The 18,354-nt window shown below is 27.8% G+C and overlaps 1 protein-coding gene across 16 annotated transcripts in view; it reads right to left on the minus strand.

Annotated features, from left to right (window-relative positions):
* The window catches only part of LOC142326076 (uncharacterized), a 291,623-nt gene that overhangs the window by 202,741 nt on the left and 70,528 nt on the right, over window positions 1-18,354 (minus strand). Inside the window, exon 5 of one of the 16 annotated variants that reach the window (XM_075368216.1) lies at window positions 6,537-7,462. The exons of the other annotated variants lie outside the window; for them this stretch is intronic. Coding sequence (XP_075224331.1) covers window positions 6,557-7,462 — 906 coding nt within the window. The 3' untranslated portion in view covers window positions 6,537-6,556. Of the gene's footprint in view, window positions 1-6,536; window positions 7,463-18,354 lie in introns of those variants that run through there. 16 annotated transcript variants of the gene reach the window in all.

Here is an 18,354-nt window from a genome sequence, read left to right on the forward strand (position 1 = left end):
TGACATAAAAATTATAAATTGTTTATATATAAAAACAAATACATTCTCACAAATCAGAGCAAATTCAAAATAAGAAGTAACATATAGTTTACAACCCAGAACACCAGAATGTACATAATAAATTCACATAATAAATTGCACATAAACATAATAAATTGTTTACATATTAACAATCACAATTTTTACAAAGTCAGACCAAATTCAAAATCAAAAGTAGCATACATACATTTACAACCAAGAACGCAAAAAGGAAACTCCTGTAAGACCAATGAATGCTAGCACCAAAATAATTTTCAGAGAATATACTGAAAATGAACTGTGCCAATCTGAATAACACTCTTGAGCAGTAAGTGTGAAAACTTGTAATCTATTATAAAAAAAAGGTGCATAATAAAAAAAAATCCCTTTCGGCATGCTGCAAAAAGAAGGTAGATTTCACCAGTGCTAAGTAGGGGATAAAAAATATTTCACCTTAAAGTTAAGGTAAACTTCAAATTTACTCAATATGACAATGGCTGCACGTGAAAAACAGTTTCACATGTTTAGCATACGACAAGCCCTGTCTTCTTACAATTCCAGCAACATTTTGGTCATCCCTTGCCGTAAGGGTTGGTCACATCAAAAATTGTTTCAGACAAAAGTTTTAGGTAATTTTACAGAAATAATGACCACTTTAAAGCGATTCGATACTGTGCCTATTGAAAGAGGTATGTGATTTTTTATTGTCTTAAAATCCCCATTTTTTCCACACCTGGGCCAATGGTTGGCGATACCAAAAAATATTACTTAGATAAGTTTTAGGTTCTTATCCAAAGAATAGTAGGAACCTTAAACAAATTTGATATTTTACTTAATGAGAAAGTTATAAAGATATTGTTTTTTTTAAAAAGTCCCCCATGGTCCATTAACAAACCTGACTGAGATTTAAATTTAAGGTAGTAATATTTTATGTATCAATTTGAAAGTGATTGGTGCAAAATTAAGGCAGTTATTGTGTCGACAAGAAAGTGATATATATATATATATACATTTTTGAACTAACAGTGGTTTTGGGGTGTGGGGAATGTGAAACAAGAAGATATGATGGTACTCATTACAATGGGTAGCTTTCTTATAAAATATACCTAACAAGAAACTAAAGATATGTATTAAGGTATACTAAAGGAAAGTCCTCATCTAGGAAAATCAGCACTAGGCTAGAGTAGTATTTTATTGATAGTAACTATCAAGAATAGTTACTCTTGATAAAGAATAACTATCAAGAGTAAATATCAAGGATAACCAGAGTAACCATAGGATATCTATGGAAATATATTGTAATTCTTGGTGATAAGTCACACTTTATTTTGATGTGGGGTTTAAATAATTAATACTACATATGCTATATTAATTCAAATTATTAAGGCAATTTTTAATAATAGGTTACTTTTCTCTTAATTTGTGACATTAGCAGAAGAGTAATTGAACCATCGCTAAAAACAGCTACATTAAAGATTTCTCAGAGTATAGCCAACATAAACACAGTTACCAAAACCAATAGAACTGACAAATTTTCATTTTCAATTAATATCATGCTTTGTGTTTTTTAGTTTATGTGTAAAATAATTTTAATGAGTTTTGAGTAAAATTTGACACTTAAAAAGAAAAAAAACGGCACTGAAGAAAGAGCTAAGTATAATTTAGTGATAAAATCTGCTTATGACTATCAGAAAATAAAAATATTTCTAAAAAATGCATTATTCAAAGTATACTAACAATCAGAGAAGTGTGCTGACTTAATTAAATACAATATAATAAAATGCAGTACTTGTAAACCCACTGAGAGCAGCTACATACTATAGCAATTTGTTTTATTTGTTTTTTGTTTCTGGTATTTAGTAACCTGAGTATAGGGCTGTTATTATTTTACACTTGCATGAGGCTGCCTCAGCAATAGGAAAAAAAATGCGTTCTTTTTCAATCTTCCAAATGTTGCCTAGGGTAATGCATATGCTGTTTACTTACTACAGAGATGGAATATATATTTTTTTTCTTATGACTTCACACATATTTTTTTAATATGGTAGAAAAAAATTAACCACTTATACATGTTTTGCTTTAATTACTTTTTCATTTTACTCAATGAAATGAGAGAAAAAAATTATATAATATATATATATATATATAAGAACAAACTATTCACTCAATCCTATATTGAAAAAATATATATACATAAAAGCAAATTTATGTTACAATTATAATTTTAAAATCCTAATGAAAAATTACAATATTTTAACTAAAATATAAATATAAATAATCATTTATTAACCTAAAGAGAGGAAAGGAAAGAAAATAAGTTCATTTTCTTGTAGTTTAAAGAATCTAAAGATTAATAAGAAATTCTAAGGTTCCCTAAGGTTCAAGAACAGAAAAATTTCTTGAATTTTTTTCAATATATTACTAATTAAAGTATTAGTAGATTGCGACAAAAAAATTAAATACATAATTGGTACTTTATATTTAGACCAATAATAATAATATTGTGAATAAGAAATAATGGTTAAAACACAATAAATAAAATAAGGTAATAATTTAAATTTTACAGAAATATAAGATAAATTACTTAAATAAATATCTTGTTAGTGAAATATCATTAAATCTGATACCCAGAATTAATATCATTAAATATCATTAAATCTGGTTATGATACCCATAACCAATTCTATACAATCCCAGTTGATCAAAATTCCATTACACCTTGAACCACTTGGAAAGAGTTCAGAAGAAATTTCTTAAAATATAAAAATATTAAAAAAAAGTAAATTATTAAACTAGAAAATATTTAAAGTAATCTTGCTTTGGTTTTAAAGTAAAATTAGCTAACCTAATACATGAAACTCTCACAAACACAATGTCAGAAGTTGGATTCATGGGAGAAAATTCTAAGCCCTTTGAAATAAAAACAGGCATTAGACAGGGTGATGGTTTATTACTATTTCTTTTTAATAGTGTGCTGGTAAAAATACTATAGATTTGGAATGAGAAACTAAAATGGAAAATTTTACTAATAAAATTGGGGAGGAAGAATAATTGTAATGAAGTAAACTGCCTAGCATTTGCACACCATCAGGTTGGTCTAGTGGTGAACTCATCATCGCAAATCAGCTGATTCTGAAGTCGAGAGTTCTAAGGTTCAAATCCTAGTAAAAACAGTTACTTTTAAATGGATTTGAATACCAGTGTTCTTTGGTGGTTGGATTTCAATTAACCACAAATCTCAGGAATAGTCGAAAGATTACATGCATTTCTTTCATACATATCATCCTCTGAAGTAATACCTTATGGTGGTTCTGGAAGCTAAACAGAAAAAAGAGAAAAGAATATTTGTAAATGATATTGCCATACTTTCTGAAAATCTAATAGATTCGGCAATATAAATTAATCTTTTAGGAGAAATAGCTAGTAAAAAAAAGGTTTAAGTATTTCTGAAAGAAAAACTAAATTCATATCCCATGTTAAGAGTGCACCTAAAGTTTTGTAAAGAAAAGTTTGGTCACATGGAAAAAATTAAAAAGTTTAAATATCTACAAGAGACAATAAAAAAAAAATGGATTAGAGAAATCCACCATAGATGATAGGAGTCATACAATGCAAAGCATGTACGATCTGACTAAGAATATCTATAACAAAAAATTCTTATTATAATACTATAATTAGAACAGAATGTGTATGTGCCTGTGAATGCATATCACTTAATTAGAAATTAGATAAATTATAATTATTAGAAACATATTCGGTCCACTAAAAACCAATGAAGGCAGGAAAATAAGAGGTAATGGTGAAGTACATAAAAACATCGAAAAAATTACAGTAACAATGAGAAAAAGAAGCCTGAATTTCTTTGGACAAATTTGAATGACAGGTTAAAGAAACAGATCCTCAAGTACTCTTGGGAACACATGTTACAAATCGTTCATCTCATCCTCTGAAGCAATACCTAATGGTGGTTAAAAAAAGAAAAATACTCTTGGGAGTAGTTAACAACAAACTGGATTTAAAAGAGATTTGGAAAGAAATAATATAAAAGAGGTTGAAATAATAATAGAAAGCAATGTTTTGTATGAAAGAGCAAAAAATAGAAGGATCTAAGGTAGGAAGAATAACCACCAGGTTGGTCTAGTGGTGAACGTGTCTTCACAAATCAGCTGATTTCAAAGTCAATGGTTCCAACATTCAAATCCTAGTAAAGGCAGTTTCGTTTATACGGATTTAAATACTACATCGTGGGTACCGGTGTTCTTTGGTGGTTGGGTTTCAATTAACCACACACCTTAGAAATTGTCCTTAGGCAGCCGTAAAGAAAGAAGAAGAAAATAATAAGAGCAAAATACAATAATCAAAACAACATTAATATTCAGTTGGATAAACCTGTAATTATTTATCTCCTACATTTATTAAATGTTATAAGAATGTAAAACAGAAACATAGTGAATTACAAGAAATAATCAGACATTACAGAAAAAATTAGAAATATGAAGCTGAAATGCAAATCAAAGCACACAATAAACAAATTTGGAGTTACCAACACTTTTTTTTTAACCTCCAGGACCACTGTTAGGTATTACTTCAGAGAATGAGATGAATATTTGTAGTGTGTGAAAATGCCATGCCTGACCGGGATTCAAACCTGGGACCTCCGGATGTACGGCTGAAATGCTACCACTTGTACCACGGAGGCCGGCAGAGTTACCAATACTGGCACAACATTATATTAATTTCATTAACATGATCCTATACATAAGTAATTCTTACTTGATTCTATACACATACAATAAACTTCAAGGGGATTAAAAAAGAAAAAGTTGTAATCAAACATCAAAAGATTCTAGTTTTACAGCAGTCGTTTGAATAAATAAATTAGCAAAATTATTTTTCAAATAAATCCAAAAACAAGATAACATCCATTTCAAAATATTTTACGTTAAGTTTAATACAAGATGGCCCACTTGATGGTTAAAAATCATCAAATACTATAATGATATACATAACCACAAATACATATACCACATATTTACATTTTTGGTTTATCTTGATAAAGAGCTACATCTTGGAGGATATGTCAAGGTTTTCTGCTTTTGTTTTTATTATTTTTTTTGTTTGGTTGTTGACCTAATGAACTGCATTAGAAAATTTTCTATTAATTTGGATAATTTTTTAACTTACTTAGTTTTTTTTTATTTGTCTAACCAAAGAATAGAGTTTAGTTATTATTAATATGTATATATATATATATATGAGAGAAATATACAGAGAGAGAGAGAGAGAGTAGGATCCAAGCATGGAAATCTAAGGCGCTCCACGGTAGATTTTTCCATTCCCACGAGAGATGACGTGTGTTCCAAATCTAAATACTAATGAATGAATGTAGAGTTATCTCTTTTAAGGTTATAATCATTAGTTAGCCGTTTTTCTATATATATATGCATATATATGTAATATATATCTTCTTGGCCCCCACAAAGTATAAAATTAGAGAACACTTTTACCTTTACTTTTTCATGTTCAAACGTTTTTGAGCCTAAGCCCATCTTCAGTGATATTTCTTAATAAATTCTTCATTTGTTTACATTTACACATTAAATTTTGGCTTTTTACATTTTATTTTGTAAAAATTGTTTGTTAATAAAATTTAAAAACATTTTAAAAAAGTTTTTCATTCTCTTGACTGAACAAATACTTGTTCTGAATTTTTAAAATGTCTTTAAATTTTATTAACAAACAATTTTTACAAAATAAAATGTAAAAAGCTAAAATTTAATGTGTAAATATAAACAAATGAAGAATTTATTAAAAAAATCACTGAAGATGGTCTTAGGCTCGAAAACGTTTTGAACATGAAAAAGTAAAGGTAGGAGTGCTCTCTAATTCTGTACTTTGTGGAGGCTGAAAAAATATTATATATAGTTAGTTAACGTACACAGGAAAAAGAAAATATGGACTAAAAAAAATTTCATCTAAATAAATTTACATATATATATATATATATATATATATATATTAATTTTATAAATTTATAAACTATTTTATAATTTATAAATTAATAACAAGTACTGATTGACAAATAAAAACTATAATTAAAAATCACTATAAAACAAACTGAACACTCTTCGAATAAATAACCTAAATTTAGGTAACGTCAAAGTTACGTAAAATAGTTTAATATTATATGCAATCAGCTCCATGAGAAAATCTAAACTAGAAATTAAGATTACAGTAACTGTTACAATTTATAGAACTGATAGCAAAAATCTCAACAGACAACCCATAAAAAAACCAGTGCCTAAAGGAGAACAAATTTCTTTCGATAAAGATGAAACACAATCTGTCATTAACAGTCGCTATAGTCAGCCACTTAAATTTAAACAGCTTAGATGAAAACGATTAAGCACTCGTTTAAAAAAAAATTGTTTTAATATTATGATAAATCTTTCTTACAAATATATACATTAAATAATTCAAACAAAAATACAATCTAATGAACAAAAAGTAAACTAAAATTTAACAACTACCAATCAATTTAATTTTCTGTGCATTTACTAACATGTTTATCAAATGTTTGCTTCCACTTAAATGTTCTACCACAAATATCACAATTGTACGGTTGTATACCACTATGTACTCTTTTAATATGAGTATTCAGCACATTTTTAAATTTAAATGTTTTATTACATATACTGCACTCATACTTTCTTTCACTACTATGGACCACAATATGGTTCTTAAGTGAATCTTTAAACTGGAATGAAGCACCACAAATTTCACAAATATGGTCTCTTTCTTTGGTGCTATGTGTATATCTTTTATGAGATTTTAAATTTCTTTCACTCGAACATACTTTTCCACAAATATCACATGTAGCACTGTTATGTTCTGTATGCACAGCTTTCATATGTGCATAAATAGATTTGACATTCTTACCGCATATTGAACAAACACGAAAATTTTCATCCGTATGTGTTTTTCGATGTGCTTTTAAATGAACATCATTTTTGAAATTTTTGTTACAAATCTCACAAGAAAGTTGCTGATCTCTATGAACTAATCTTTCATGTACTGTAATGGAGTGTTTATTTTTAAATTTTTTGCCACAGAACTGACAATCAAATACGGCTGACTGATCTAAATGAACACTTCTTATATGTTGCGTTAGATAATCACGCCGCTTTAATAGTTTACCGCAAATATTACAAGGAAAATATTCAATTTCTTTAGTATGTACATATCTTATATGCCTCCGGAGGTGACTAATCTCTTTAAACGATCGGTTACAAATATGACACGTTTTATTTTTGTGAAAAATTAAATGTTTTAAATAATGACGATATGTTTCTGCAAAATAACCACATATTTCGCAAACTCTTTCAATTTTATTCTTTAAAGAATTCTCCTCAATTTCTTCAGTAGAACTTATTTTCTCATTTACCTAAAACATACCCACCATAAAAATATTATTTTTTTGTCTAAAGACTTTTTATGAGTAATACTATCTTTAACAATTGATAACATAATACTCTCAACATTGAGGATGGGAGAAATTTAGAGTAAATGAATTAACAGGACACAATTGAAAATATAATACATTTTAATTTAAGTTTATATATAAAATATATATTAAAAAATTAGAAATAAGACTACTACTATTAAATTTTAATTTAATTATTTACTATAGTTTAGTTAGAGAAATTTTTGGTGATATACAAAGAATGTAGATCTTCAAAAATGCTTGCCTAAACATCTGCTTTTTAATTCAGGTTTTTTCCTTACAAAATTATGCCAATACATCTTAATGGTTTTACAAAAGAGAACTTTTTATCCAGTTAACCAATATAGATATCATATCATTAAAAGCACACAGTTAATTACTCTTTGTAAATATCACTACTCCATTACACTAGCCAGCATCATTAAATAAAAAAATAACAGTTACCAAGTGATTTGGATTACATTTGAGAATTTTCCACAAAATAAAAAAAAACTCTGTTAATTCTGACATAAACATAATAAATTGCTTATATATAATATATAACCAATATATATTTATATAGAAATAAATACATTTTCAAAAAATCAGATGAGATTCAAAATGAAAAGGGAACATACAGGCAGAACTCAGGATCTCAGAATGCACACCGCTATTAGACCAATCAATACTAGCACCAAAATAGCTTTCAGAGAATTTATTGAAAATGAACTGTGCCAGAGTAATGTTAATGAGCAGCAAGTGTGAAAACCAATATTCCATTATCCAAAAAAAAATACCACAACAGGTATGTAATAAAAGCAAACAAACTAAAGATCGGCCGATCTCTGTGGCAGAGTGGTAGTGTCTTGTCCTTTCATTTGTAGGTCCTGGGTTCAAATCCAGCCAGGGTTGGAATTTTTCATATACTACAAAATTCCATTTCCACTTCCTACCACAAGCTTCAAGCATGTGGTGAAATCATCAAGCCAAAAAAAAAAGAAAAAATAAACACTGTATTAATATATATTGAAGGTATGTCGTCACCTAGGAAAATCAGTACTTAACCAGTGCAGTATTTTATTTTAACTGGTTGTAAAAATGTATTTACTTAGGATATTTGGACACAACTATTGTAATACAATAGTAGAAAATATATAACATGAGCACAGTAACTGAGGTGTCAATAAAGGAATTGATGTGTATCTAGAGGAAATCTGTCAAATATATTTAACTGTTTGTAATAAAATTCACATTAATGAAGAAAAATTCTTTTTATAGTAAATAAAAATATTTAATAACTATAAAAAAAAAATTATAAGAGCAAAGCAAAAGTATTCTCTCAATCTCTTTATTGAAATAAAAGCAAATTTATATTATCATTATTATTTTAAAAGGCAAATAAAAAAAAATATGCTCAGCATACAGGTTGACCATTCATTTTTTTTTTAATAAAGAAAGGGAATGTAAGAGATGTTAACTTCTTGCAGTTGAATGAATTTAAACATTAATCAGAAATCTTATCCCCAAAATTCAAGAAAAATTTTCTTGAATTTTTTTTAATGCAATAATTTAAATTTAAATTTATTATAATAAAAACTGAATAAATAATTACTTTATATTTAGATCTTTAAAATTATGAACAAGAAAAAATGATTAAAACATAAATAAAATAAGGAAATAATTTAAATTTGATATAAATACATTTATGATGAATTACTTAAAATAAATATTTAACTCTTACTGTAACTTCATTAAATCTGAGATCCTGGTCAGGAAATCACAGTCTAACAATTCCATACAATCCACTACACCAAGAAACACATGGAGATAATTCAGAAGAAACTTCTTAAAATATAAAAATATTATAGTAAAAGTAATATAAAATAGTCAAAACCACATTAATATAAGTCATAAGCCTGCAATTATGTTTCTCCCAAATTCAATAAAATAAGCGAAAGAATGTAAATCAAATGCGTAATGAATTACAAGAAATAATCTGGTAACAGAAACATTTAGAAATATGAAGCTAAAATGCAGATCAAAACTTACAATCAAGATATTTAGAGTTACTGACACAGGTATAACAATATTACAGTAATTAATATCATGAAGTGAAATAAATCATCTAAACTAAAATCAACTAAACAACTTAAAAAATACTAAAACTATATTATTATACCTAATATCACTTGATTCTACACTAATAAAGTAAACTTCAAGGAGATGAAAAAAAATTTAATTACAAGATGTAATTGAATGGAACATAAGATTTAAGTTTAATGAAGCTGTAGGTATAAATAAACAACTAGCTAAGCTATTGTTGAAATAAATTGGAAAAAAGAGATTATGTTAGAGCATTGTGTTAAGAATTTGTGTTAAAGCATTAAAATATTTTACTTAAAATCTTATATCAGATGGTGAATTTGATTTTTACTTCCTTGTACAAAGTAAAGAAAGTACTGTGGATTGCAAAAATTTTAGTTTTCAAATTTCAACAGAAATATCCATTTTGACTTCAGTGTGATGTCTGTATGTACATAAGTATGTATCTTACATAACTCAAAAACGATTATTCATATGATTTTGAAATTTTGGATTTAGTACTTTTGTAACATCTAGTTGTGCAACTTCCCTTTTGATTGCAATCGACAACCAAAAATGTCCATAAAAGCCCAAAATCCAAAAAATTCGGATTTTGTACTTTTCCTTAACTGCAGAAATAAGCCCTCATTCAGAGCTTTTTAACGATATATTATAAGTGGCACTTATTTTAATTGGTTCCAGAGTTATAGCCAAATAAGATTTTAATTAATGAAACATTTGGATCTTACAAGGGGATGGATGGCACATTGATTCAAATCAGACTTCATCTACTTTTTTTTAATTTTTTCTTTTTTTAATTTAAATATATTGATTTATTAATAATTATTAACCTCTGAATGTAAAAAAATCATGTGGTATCCACAAATTATTAAAAATCTGATGTGGACACATTTTTTACTGCATTTTATTTAAACTTATTTCATTTTTAAGTGATATAGGATCCTCCAATTTTTTAATAAAGTGAAAAGTTACACAATTACTGAAATTAGTTTTTATTAATATCAAATATTTTATACAATTTTTAATTCAACAATCTTACATGAAATATTAGGATAGAGTAAAAGTCCCTTTGTTACTTGTATTACTATATCAGTATTATTACTAGATCAGTACACAAATTAAGATCAAAAGAATTATATCAAACTAAAGAGCAATTAAATAATTGGTAACAAAAAACAAATAAATGAAATGATGGTCAACTTGGACCTAGGGAGAATATTGTTCAACAATACCAGAGGTATAATGAACTAAAACATAAGAATTTTTTGCAATTTATTAAAGATTGGGCATGTATGCCTCAGTGTATTTGTTTTTCTTGTGAGGGTCTAGTTTTCCTCACTCTGTTGTTAACTTTAATGTAGAAAAATTAAACAAAATTCCAGCATAATTAAATAAAATTAAACTAAAAAATACAAAAATACGATTCTAAATTATAATTTTCAATTAATATTAAATAATCAGATGTTTCACAAAATTTATTACTTAACACAAATGTAAAAAAATGCCTACTAAATTACATTTATACATTTTTAAAAGTACATAAAATTTTATTTCACTTATAACTTCTGATTTTTCTCGTATTTTTCTTTTTATTGTTATTATTGAATAATTATTTATTGTAAAAATTATTTACAATCACAGGTTAATAATTATTAATAAATTAATACATTTAAATTAAAAAAAGTTCAAAAAAAAATTTAAAAAAAAAAGAAGGGAGATGAAGTCTGATTTGAAACGTGCCTTCCCTTGTAAGATCCTAATATTTCATTAATTAAAATTTTATTTGGCTATAAGTCTGGAACCAATGAAAATAAGTACCACTTATGATATATTGTTAAAAAGCTCTCAATGAAGGCTTATTACTGCAGTTAAGAAAAAGCCAGAATCCAGTTTTTTTGATTTTGGATGTTTTTTGACACTTCTGGTACGGTTGATGGCAATAAAAAGGGGAGGAGCACAACTAGATGTTACAACAGTCCTAAATTCAAAATTTCAACATTCTACAGCTAATCGTTTTTGAGTTATGCGAGATAGGTACATACGTATGTACAGATGTCACGCCGAAACTAGTCAAAATGAATTCAAGGATGGTCAAATAGATACTTCCATTGAAATCTGAAAACCAAAATTTTTCGCTATTACAATACTTCCTTTACTTCATACAAGGAAGTAATAATCATGAGAGTACAAAAAAAAAATATATATATATATATACACACACACAAGTAATTAAATAAATAAAAAATATTGACAAATAAACAATACTAAACAATAAACGTTTTTTAGCATTTGTCAATTAATACTTATTATTTGATCTATTTTCAGGTATTTACTTACTTTCCTAAAAAATATTTTTCCCTAAGTGTCTACAGTGATGATGATTGTTTAACATCAAAATGACCATTTTAGTTTGAAAACGTTTAGATTCTAAGTAAAATTTGTATATGGTTTTTATGCATAACTCATTAATTAGTAAGAGCTTAACATAAATATTAATTACTATCAGTATTTGGAGAACATTTTTCATAATGTTTATCAAATGACCCCTTCCATTTAAATTTTTCACCGCATTTATTACATTCATATGGTTCATAATTATTATGTACACGTTTATGAGTATTTAACACGCATCTTTGTTTAAATGTTTTCTCACATATTTCACATTTATACATCCGTTTATCATCATGAGTCAATAAATGATTCTTTAAAACACCACTAGTTTTGAATTTCAAATTACAAATTTTACATTCATGCGGTCTATCTTGAGCATGAGTAATTTTGTGAGTTTTCAAACACTTATCACTCGAATATGTTTTCCCACATAATTCACACACAACAGCTGAATGTTCTGTATGGCGTAACTTCATATGAGCTGTCATATTTTTAACATTAATACCACAGATTTCACAAACACGCATTGAATCGTCGTCATGTACATTTCTCACATGACAGATCATAAGATGTTTGTTTTTAAACAGTTTAGCACACACAGTACATGGTATATAATTACTCTTATCGACATGAACAGATTTCTTATGTTGTTTAACATCTTTTTCACAAACAAAAGTTTTTTTACAGATATCACAACTGGAAGTTTTTTTATGAACAGTATGTTTTCTTCTGTAATGTTCTTTATAATACTGTTCACTTTTTAACAATTTACCGCAGATTGTACAGGAATAATACTTATCATTAACAGACTTATCTGGTGCATGAACAAACTGTGCATGACGGCGCAAATCTTTCAGAGTAGAAAATGCTTTTGTACACACTTCACATACTTTATCTTTGTGAGTATTACAATGTTTTCGGTATTCTTTATAACTTTCAAAACTTAATCCACAAACATCACATGCTCTGCTATATTTCTCATCAAATTTTTGAGTTATTATTTTCAAACATGCTATTTCAGATAATACAAAACTTGTATCACAATTACCAGAATGTAAATGATTATCCTGGGTAATAAAACAGTCAGTTCCGCTGTCTGAATTTTCAATTCCATTCTTCACCTTAAACATATACCATGTACATATTATTTCTCTAAAAACGAAATGCAATCTCTTTTTTTAACTTATTTAAATAATAGATGTTATATAATATTATCATATTAGCTCATCAAAACTGATAATTAAGTTTTATATATATATATGTAGGAACAGAAATATTATAGTACCTCTGTAACTGAAAATTTTAACTTTTCAATTGAAGTTTTAACCTGCAAATCCTTCCCCACTTCCAGCTCATTTTTACTTTTTTAGCATCATAGATCTAAAGCTATGCTGCAATAAGATAAGTATGGTAATCGGCCATCAAAAAATGGAGTATGGATTTTTTTTATCATTCTTCAAGGTTTAATGACCCAGGGATCACAAAAAAACAAAAAAATTGGGGGGAGGTTATGTTCATACATACTTATGTAAGTCTGTATGTACGTGTCTTGGAGTGTAAACAAATGTTCTTGGATAAACAAATTTTGCACAGAGACTTGTGTATATGTGGCAATTCATAGGTAAAATTTTGGGATCAATATTTCCAGAGAGTGGGGGGAGTTTAATTTTCTCAAACATTTTCAAACATAATCCTCCCAGTTCATATTAAACTCAGTACATGCATGCATGCTTACCTTACCATTTTTAAGAAGATTTTGCACAGAAATTCCCTGTTCAAAATTAAAAAATTCAAAATTCTCCCCAAAAATAAAAAAAAACTATATTTCTCTTATTGCATATTTTTTAACAGAATTTTATTAATATCTTCCTAGGCATAGTAGTAGAACAAGCAACCCAAAAAAATACTTTGGGGGTGGGGAAGCTGATTAAAGTTTAAAAATATTGATTGTTTTTTAATTTTTCAAAACTTTTTTGGATTTCTTTAAAATTTTAATAATAAATTTTTAGTAATATTATAAAAAAATTTCATCATAATTCACCTCCTACCCTCAAAAAATAAATCTTAGGTAACTTTTTATTGGTTGTACATTTTTTCGTTTTTCCACTGTAAACATAGAAATATCAAAATGTTTTCTCAGAAGGTAACTTTAGAGATGGGAAGCAAAAAAATACAATTTTTTGAATTTTTAAACCTTTTTTGTTTTATTTAAATAAATAATTATAATTTTACAATAAAACTTAATCATAAATTACCTCCACCGCAAAATATTAATCATAGGTGAATTTTTTCATGTATTTTTCTAATATATAAGAATAAATAACGAATGTTAGCAAAGTATTACAACTTTGTTGTTTGATTTAAGTTCATCTATTTTAGGTAATTTACAAATAACATGAAAACTATATAAAGTTAATTCTGAAAGTAGGGCATATTTTTGTGAAAAATTCCATCCGTGCTTTGAACCCAAAACTGACAACGTATTATAGTAACTAACTATGACATCAGAGAAATAGCTTTTTTCTATCAATGGTAGGTACATAGAAAAAACAAACGTAATAAAAATGAAAAAATTAAAATTTAAAACAAATTATTCAGTACCAGAAAATAAAAACCCAAAATTAATTACGATATTTATAGATTTCCAAGCCTACGATTCCATACATCACGAGTGTTTATTTAAAATACTAGAAGAATTATAAATAGACACAGAAACCAATTAACATTATTAATCAAACACAAATACAAAACCCAAAGTTAGATTTCTTGGAGATCTTTCTTAACTCCTTGAAATAAAAGCAGGCATCAGACAAGGAGACGGACTTACTCCGACCCCTCTTTAACTGAACTCTAGAAAACGTAATTTGAGAATGGATGAAAGAACTCGAAAAACTAAATAATGTAGAAAATGTTATAATAGCATATAAAATAAAGTTTATAAACACAACCTAACCTTCGCAGATGATATAGCGATATTAGCAAAATAAGTAGACGAGACTCGCATTAAAGTCCAGAAATTAAGCGAATGTGCTAATAAAATAGGTTTATAAATTTCTTTCGAAAAAAAGAAGTTCTCCAACAACAAAAAGAATAAATTACAAATACCAAAAACTCTCGAAAATCAGGAAAAGGGTATCAAAATTTAAATATCTCAGAGAATAACACCAAACGCTCTAGAAAAGAAAGCGCTAAAAGAACGAACGTAGAAAATGGTGGTAGCGTTCAACTCAACACAAAATTTATATAATAAAAAATCGCTTTCCCATAACGTTAACTCCGACATTACGAAATAGTTATTCTTCCGTTGGCATTATACGGAGCTGTTTGTAAAATTTTTCGGATAAAGACCTTTTTAAAATAAAAAAATAAAAATTAAGAAACATATATGTAGGCTTACCTTACCATACGTCCGGGATTAGCCCGAACAGTCCTAGTTTTTTAGTGCTGTGCGGGGTAATGTCCGGGGTTTGAGCATTTTATGACTGGCGAGGATTTTTTTTTAATTTTAGACCTATGTGTTCGACATCGCGTTTTTAAACATTCTCTTACGGCCGTGCATCTCTGAGCTGCTCTTGGAGCAAGCGCTGACGTCGATTTTTATGGTGGCGTGGCTACCGGTCTGGCCACAACTTTTTACTTAGTCATTTGTTAACACAACAGGGACAATTTGTTTATGTTGTTTTCTTGAGTGAAGTAACTAGTCTACACGTTTTTGATCATTTTATCTCTATTCGTTTTTTGTCTCATCGTTTAGCATTGGACAAAAGAAAATGTGTCTTTAATGTTAACCTGCAACAGGAATAAGATTTTTTGAAATTCTATAATGACAGTAACAATGAATATGTTTAATGCACACTATGTACTGGAGAACTTTCTGTTGTATTTAAAGGAAAGTGTGGTATTGAAGACTACGTGAAAACAACTAAACATAGGGGTGCTATTAACGCTACTGCTTCAGAAAACATACCAGTTTTTTTTAAAGACAAAGACGGGAATAACAATAACAGTGATCTGGAGTATGCTGCCAAAGACGCTACATTTTAATACTACAATGCTGCTACACAAGAATTAAGTTTCAAAACCTCAGACTGCACATCTAAACTGGTTAAAAAGTTATACGTTAAAAGTTATATTACCTAAACTTTTCATCTGCTTGAACAAAAACCGAGGCAATTATTGTTAACGTTATTTCGCCATTTATATTTGATTGTGTAGGCAGGCCACGTTTGGAATATGTAAAACAAATTGTTAGGGATGTAGGATGTAGAGGGTATACTGAAATGAAACGACTAGCACTAGATAGGGAATCTTGGAGAGCTGCATCAAACCAGTCAAATGACTGAAGACAACAAAAAAAATTATATTTGATGTGTTACGTTCTTTGAAAAACATTAATTATATAACAGACAGCTTAAACAGAAGTGAAATAAAACTTGTTCCGATTGTTGTAAGACATTTCAGTCTGGAGGAGGGAATTCCAATTAAACTTTTAAATTTTGATGAAGTGTCAAGTGAAACTGCTCAAATTTTGACTCTGTATCTTTTGCAGTGTATGAAAAAATACAAACTTGAAGAAAAGTTGGTTTGTTATACTGCTGATAACACTAAAAGTAATTTTAGTGGTATGAAGAGAAAGGGAAATGAAAATATGTTCAGAAAACTTCAAAGTGATTTAGATAGCCCTATTTTAGGGATTGGTTGTTCAGCCCACACTGTACACAATTCAGTACAAATAGCGTGTGATTACCCCTGGACATACAAGATATATTGTTATAAAGATGTATAAATATTTTCATATATATACAGAAAAAGTAACGAAACTTAAAGAATTCTGTGAATTTGTGGAAACAGATTACAAAAAAGATTATCTCATAGCAGCACAAGTTTCCTTAGTTTGTTACCTGCAATAGAAAGAAATCTTTTAATTTTCGATAGCCTAAAATGTACTTCTTTATCTTGTGACAAATGCCCAAAATTATTTGATTTTTTGAAAATCTAGAAAGCGAACTGTTTTAGAAATTCTTATATGGTACTCTACAGTTATTTAATAATGTAGTCCTGAAATTGGAAATTAATTCTATCACAGCAACAGAAGCATTTCAGACATCTGAATTCAGAATATGTCTGAAATGCTGACTTTCTTGAACAACCGACTTTCTTGAAACGTTTTTTCCAGAAGTTGACAAATTAATTAATTTGTCAACTTCTGGAAAAAACCCACAAAATTTATACCATCTTCTGCCAATTCTTTGGCAGAAGATGGTATAAATTTCACTCTAAAAGAAAATAATGATGTTCAGGAACAAAAATTCTTCTCACGCGTAGACAATTTTTATAATTCTAGTATCTAATACTTAGAGGTGGAGAACCAGTTTTGATAAAATTAGTAAGTTTCATTGGATAAATTTACGAACTGAAATTCCCTGGTCTGATTTAGAAGATAGTGCACAAGTTATTAAAGAAATTATAAAAGTTCCATAAATACTGATGACCTATTTGATGAATGTACATTGTTGAAATAGGTAATACAAAACCAAAGGGTAGGTTGTGGTTCAAGTTCTGAAAAAGTACCACATACTATTGAAAAGAAGTGGAAAGCAATTTTTAAGATGTTTCAAAAGTAAGGTGTTACTTTCAGTAACTGCTAAACATCTCCTAAATGTTAAAATTAATTCCGTAATTTCCTGTTGTGAATTTTATGATGTAATTAAAACAAATAATCCATTTCTGAAACAAGTCATGTCTACTGAAAAATGCAACTGAATAAATAAAGTTTAATGTTTCAGTAAACTGTTTAAGACTTTTAAGTAATTTTGGAAATGTATCCTGGGTAGGGCCCAAAAAAATATAGTAAGCCTACATATATGGATCCCCCGATTACTTTACCAGAATGAAATTTATAAACTAAAAAGTGCAACAGAAATTTATAAAAATACAAAAGAAAATAGAAGACATGTCCATAGAAAATTACCATTTTATATGAATTTATACAAAATGAGCAAAAACAGATTTACAAAACAAATAATTAACTTTTGTAACAATAGAACTATTAAAGTTTAAAAAAGTAGAAAACGATCTTAAAACTTTAAAAAATCTCCAAAGAAACCTGTTTAAATACAGAATTTAGAAAATTAATCAAAGAATCTAAATTTCCAAACAAGGGTAAGAGGAGTGAGGAAGACGGTGGACCAAAGAAGAAAAACAACTGAGTTAAAAAATTTTTTAAAATATAGGGCAAACAAAAGAAGTTCCAAACTATTACGCAAATGTGATCCTTATGGTTCGGTTGAACAAAAAAAAGTATTATTTATGTTTGCATTATTTTACATTCCGATACAAATTCTATTCATGTAGCACAC

Source organism: Lycorma delicatula, chromosome 6 (assembly GCF_047948215.1).
Source record: "Lycorma delicatula isolate Av1 chromosome 6, ASM4794821v1, whole genome shotgun sequence".
NCBI classification, from domain to species: Eukaryota; Metazoa; Arthropoda; class Insecta; order Hemiptera; family Fulgoridae; genus Lycorma; species Lycorma delicatula.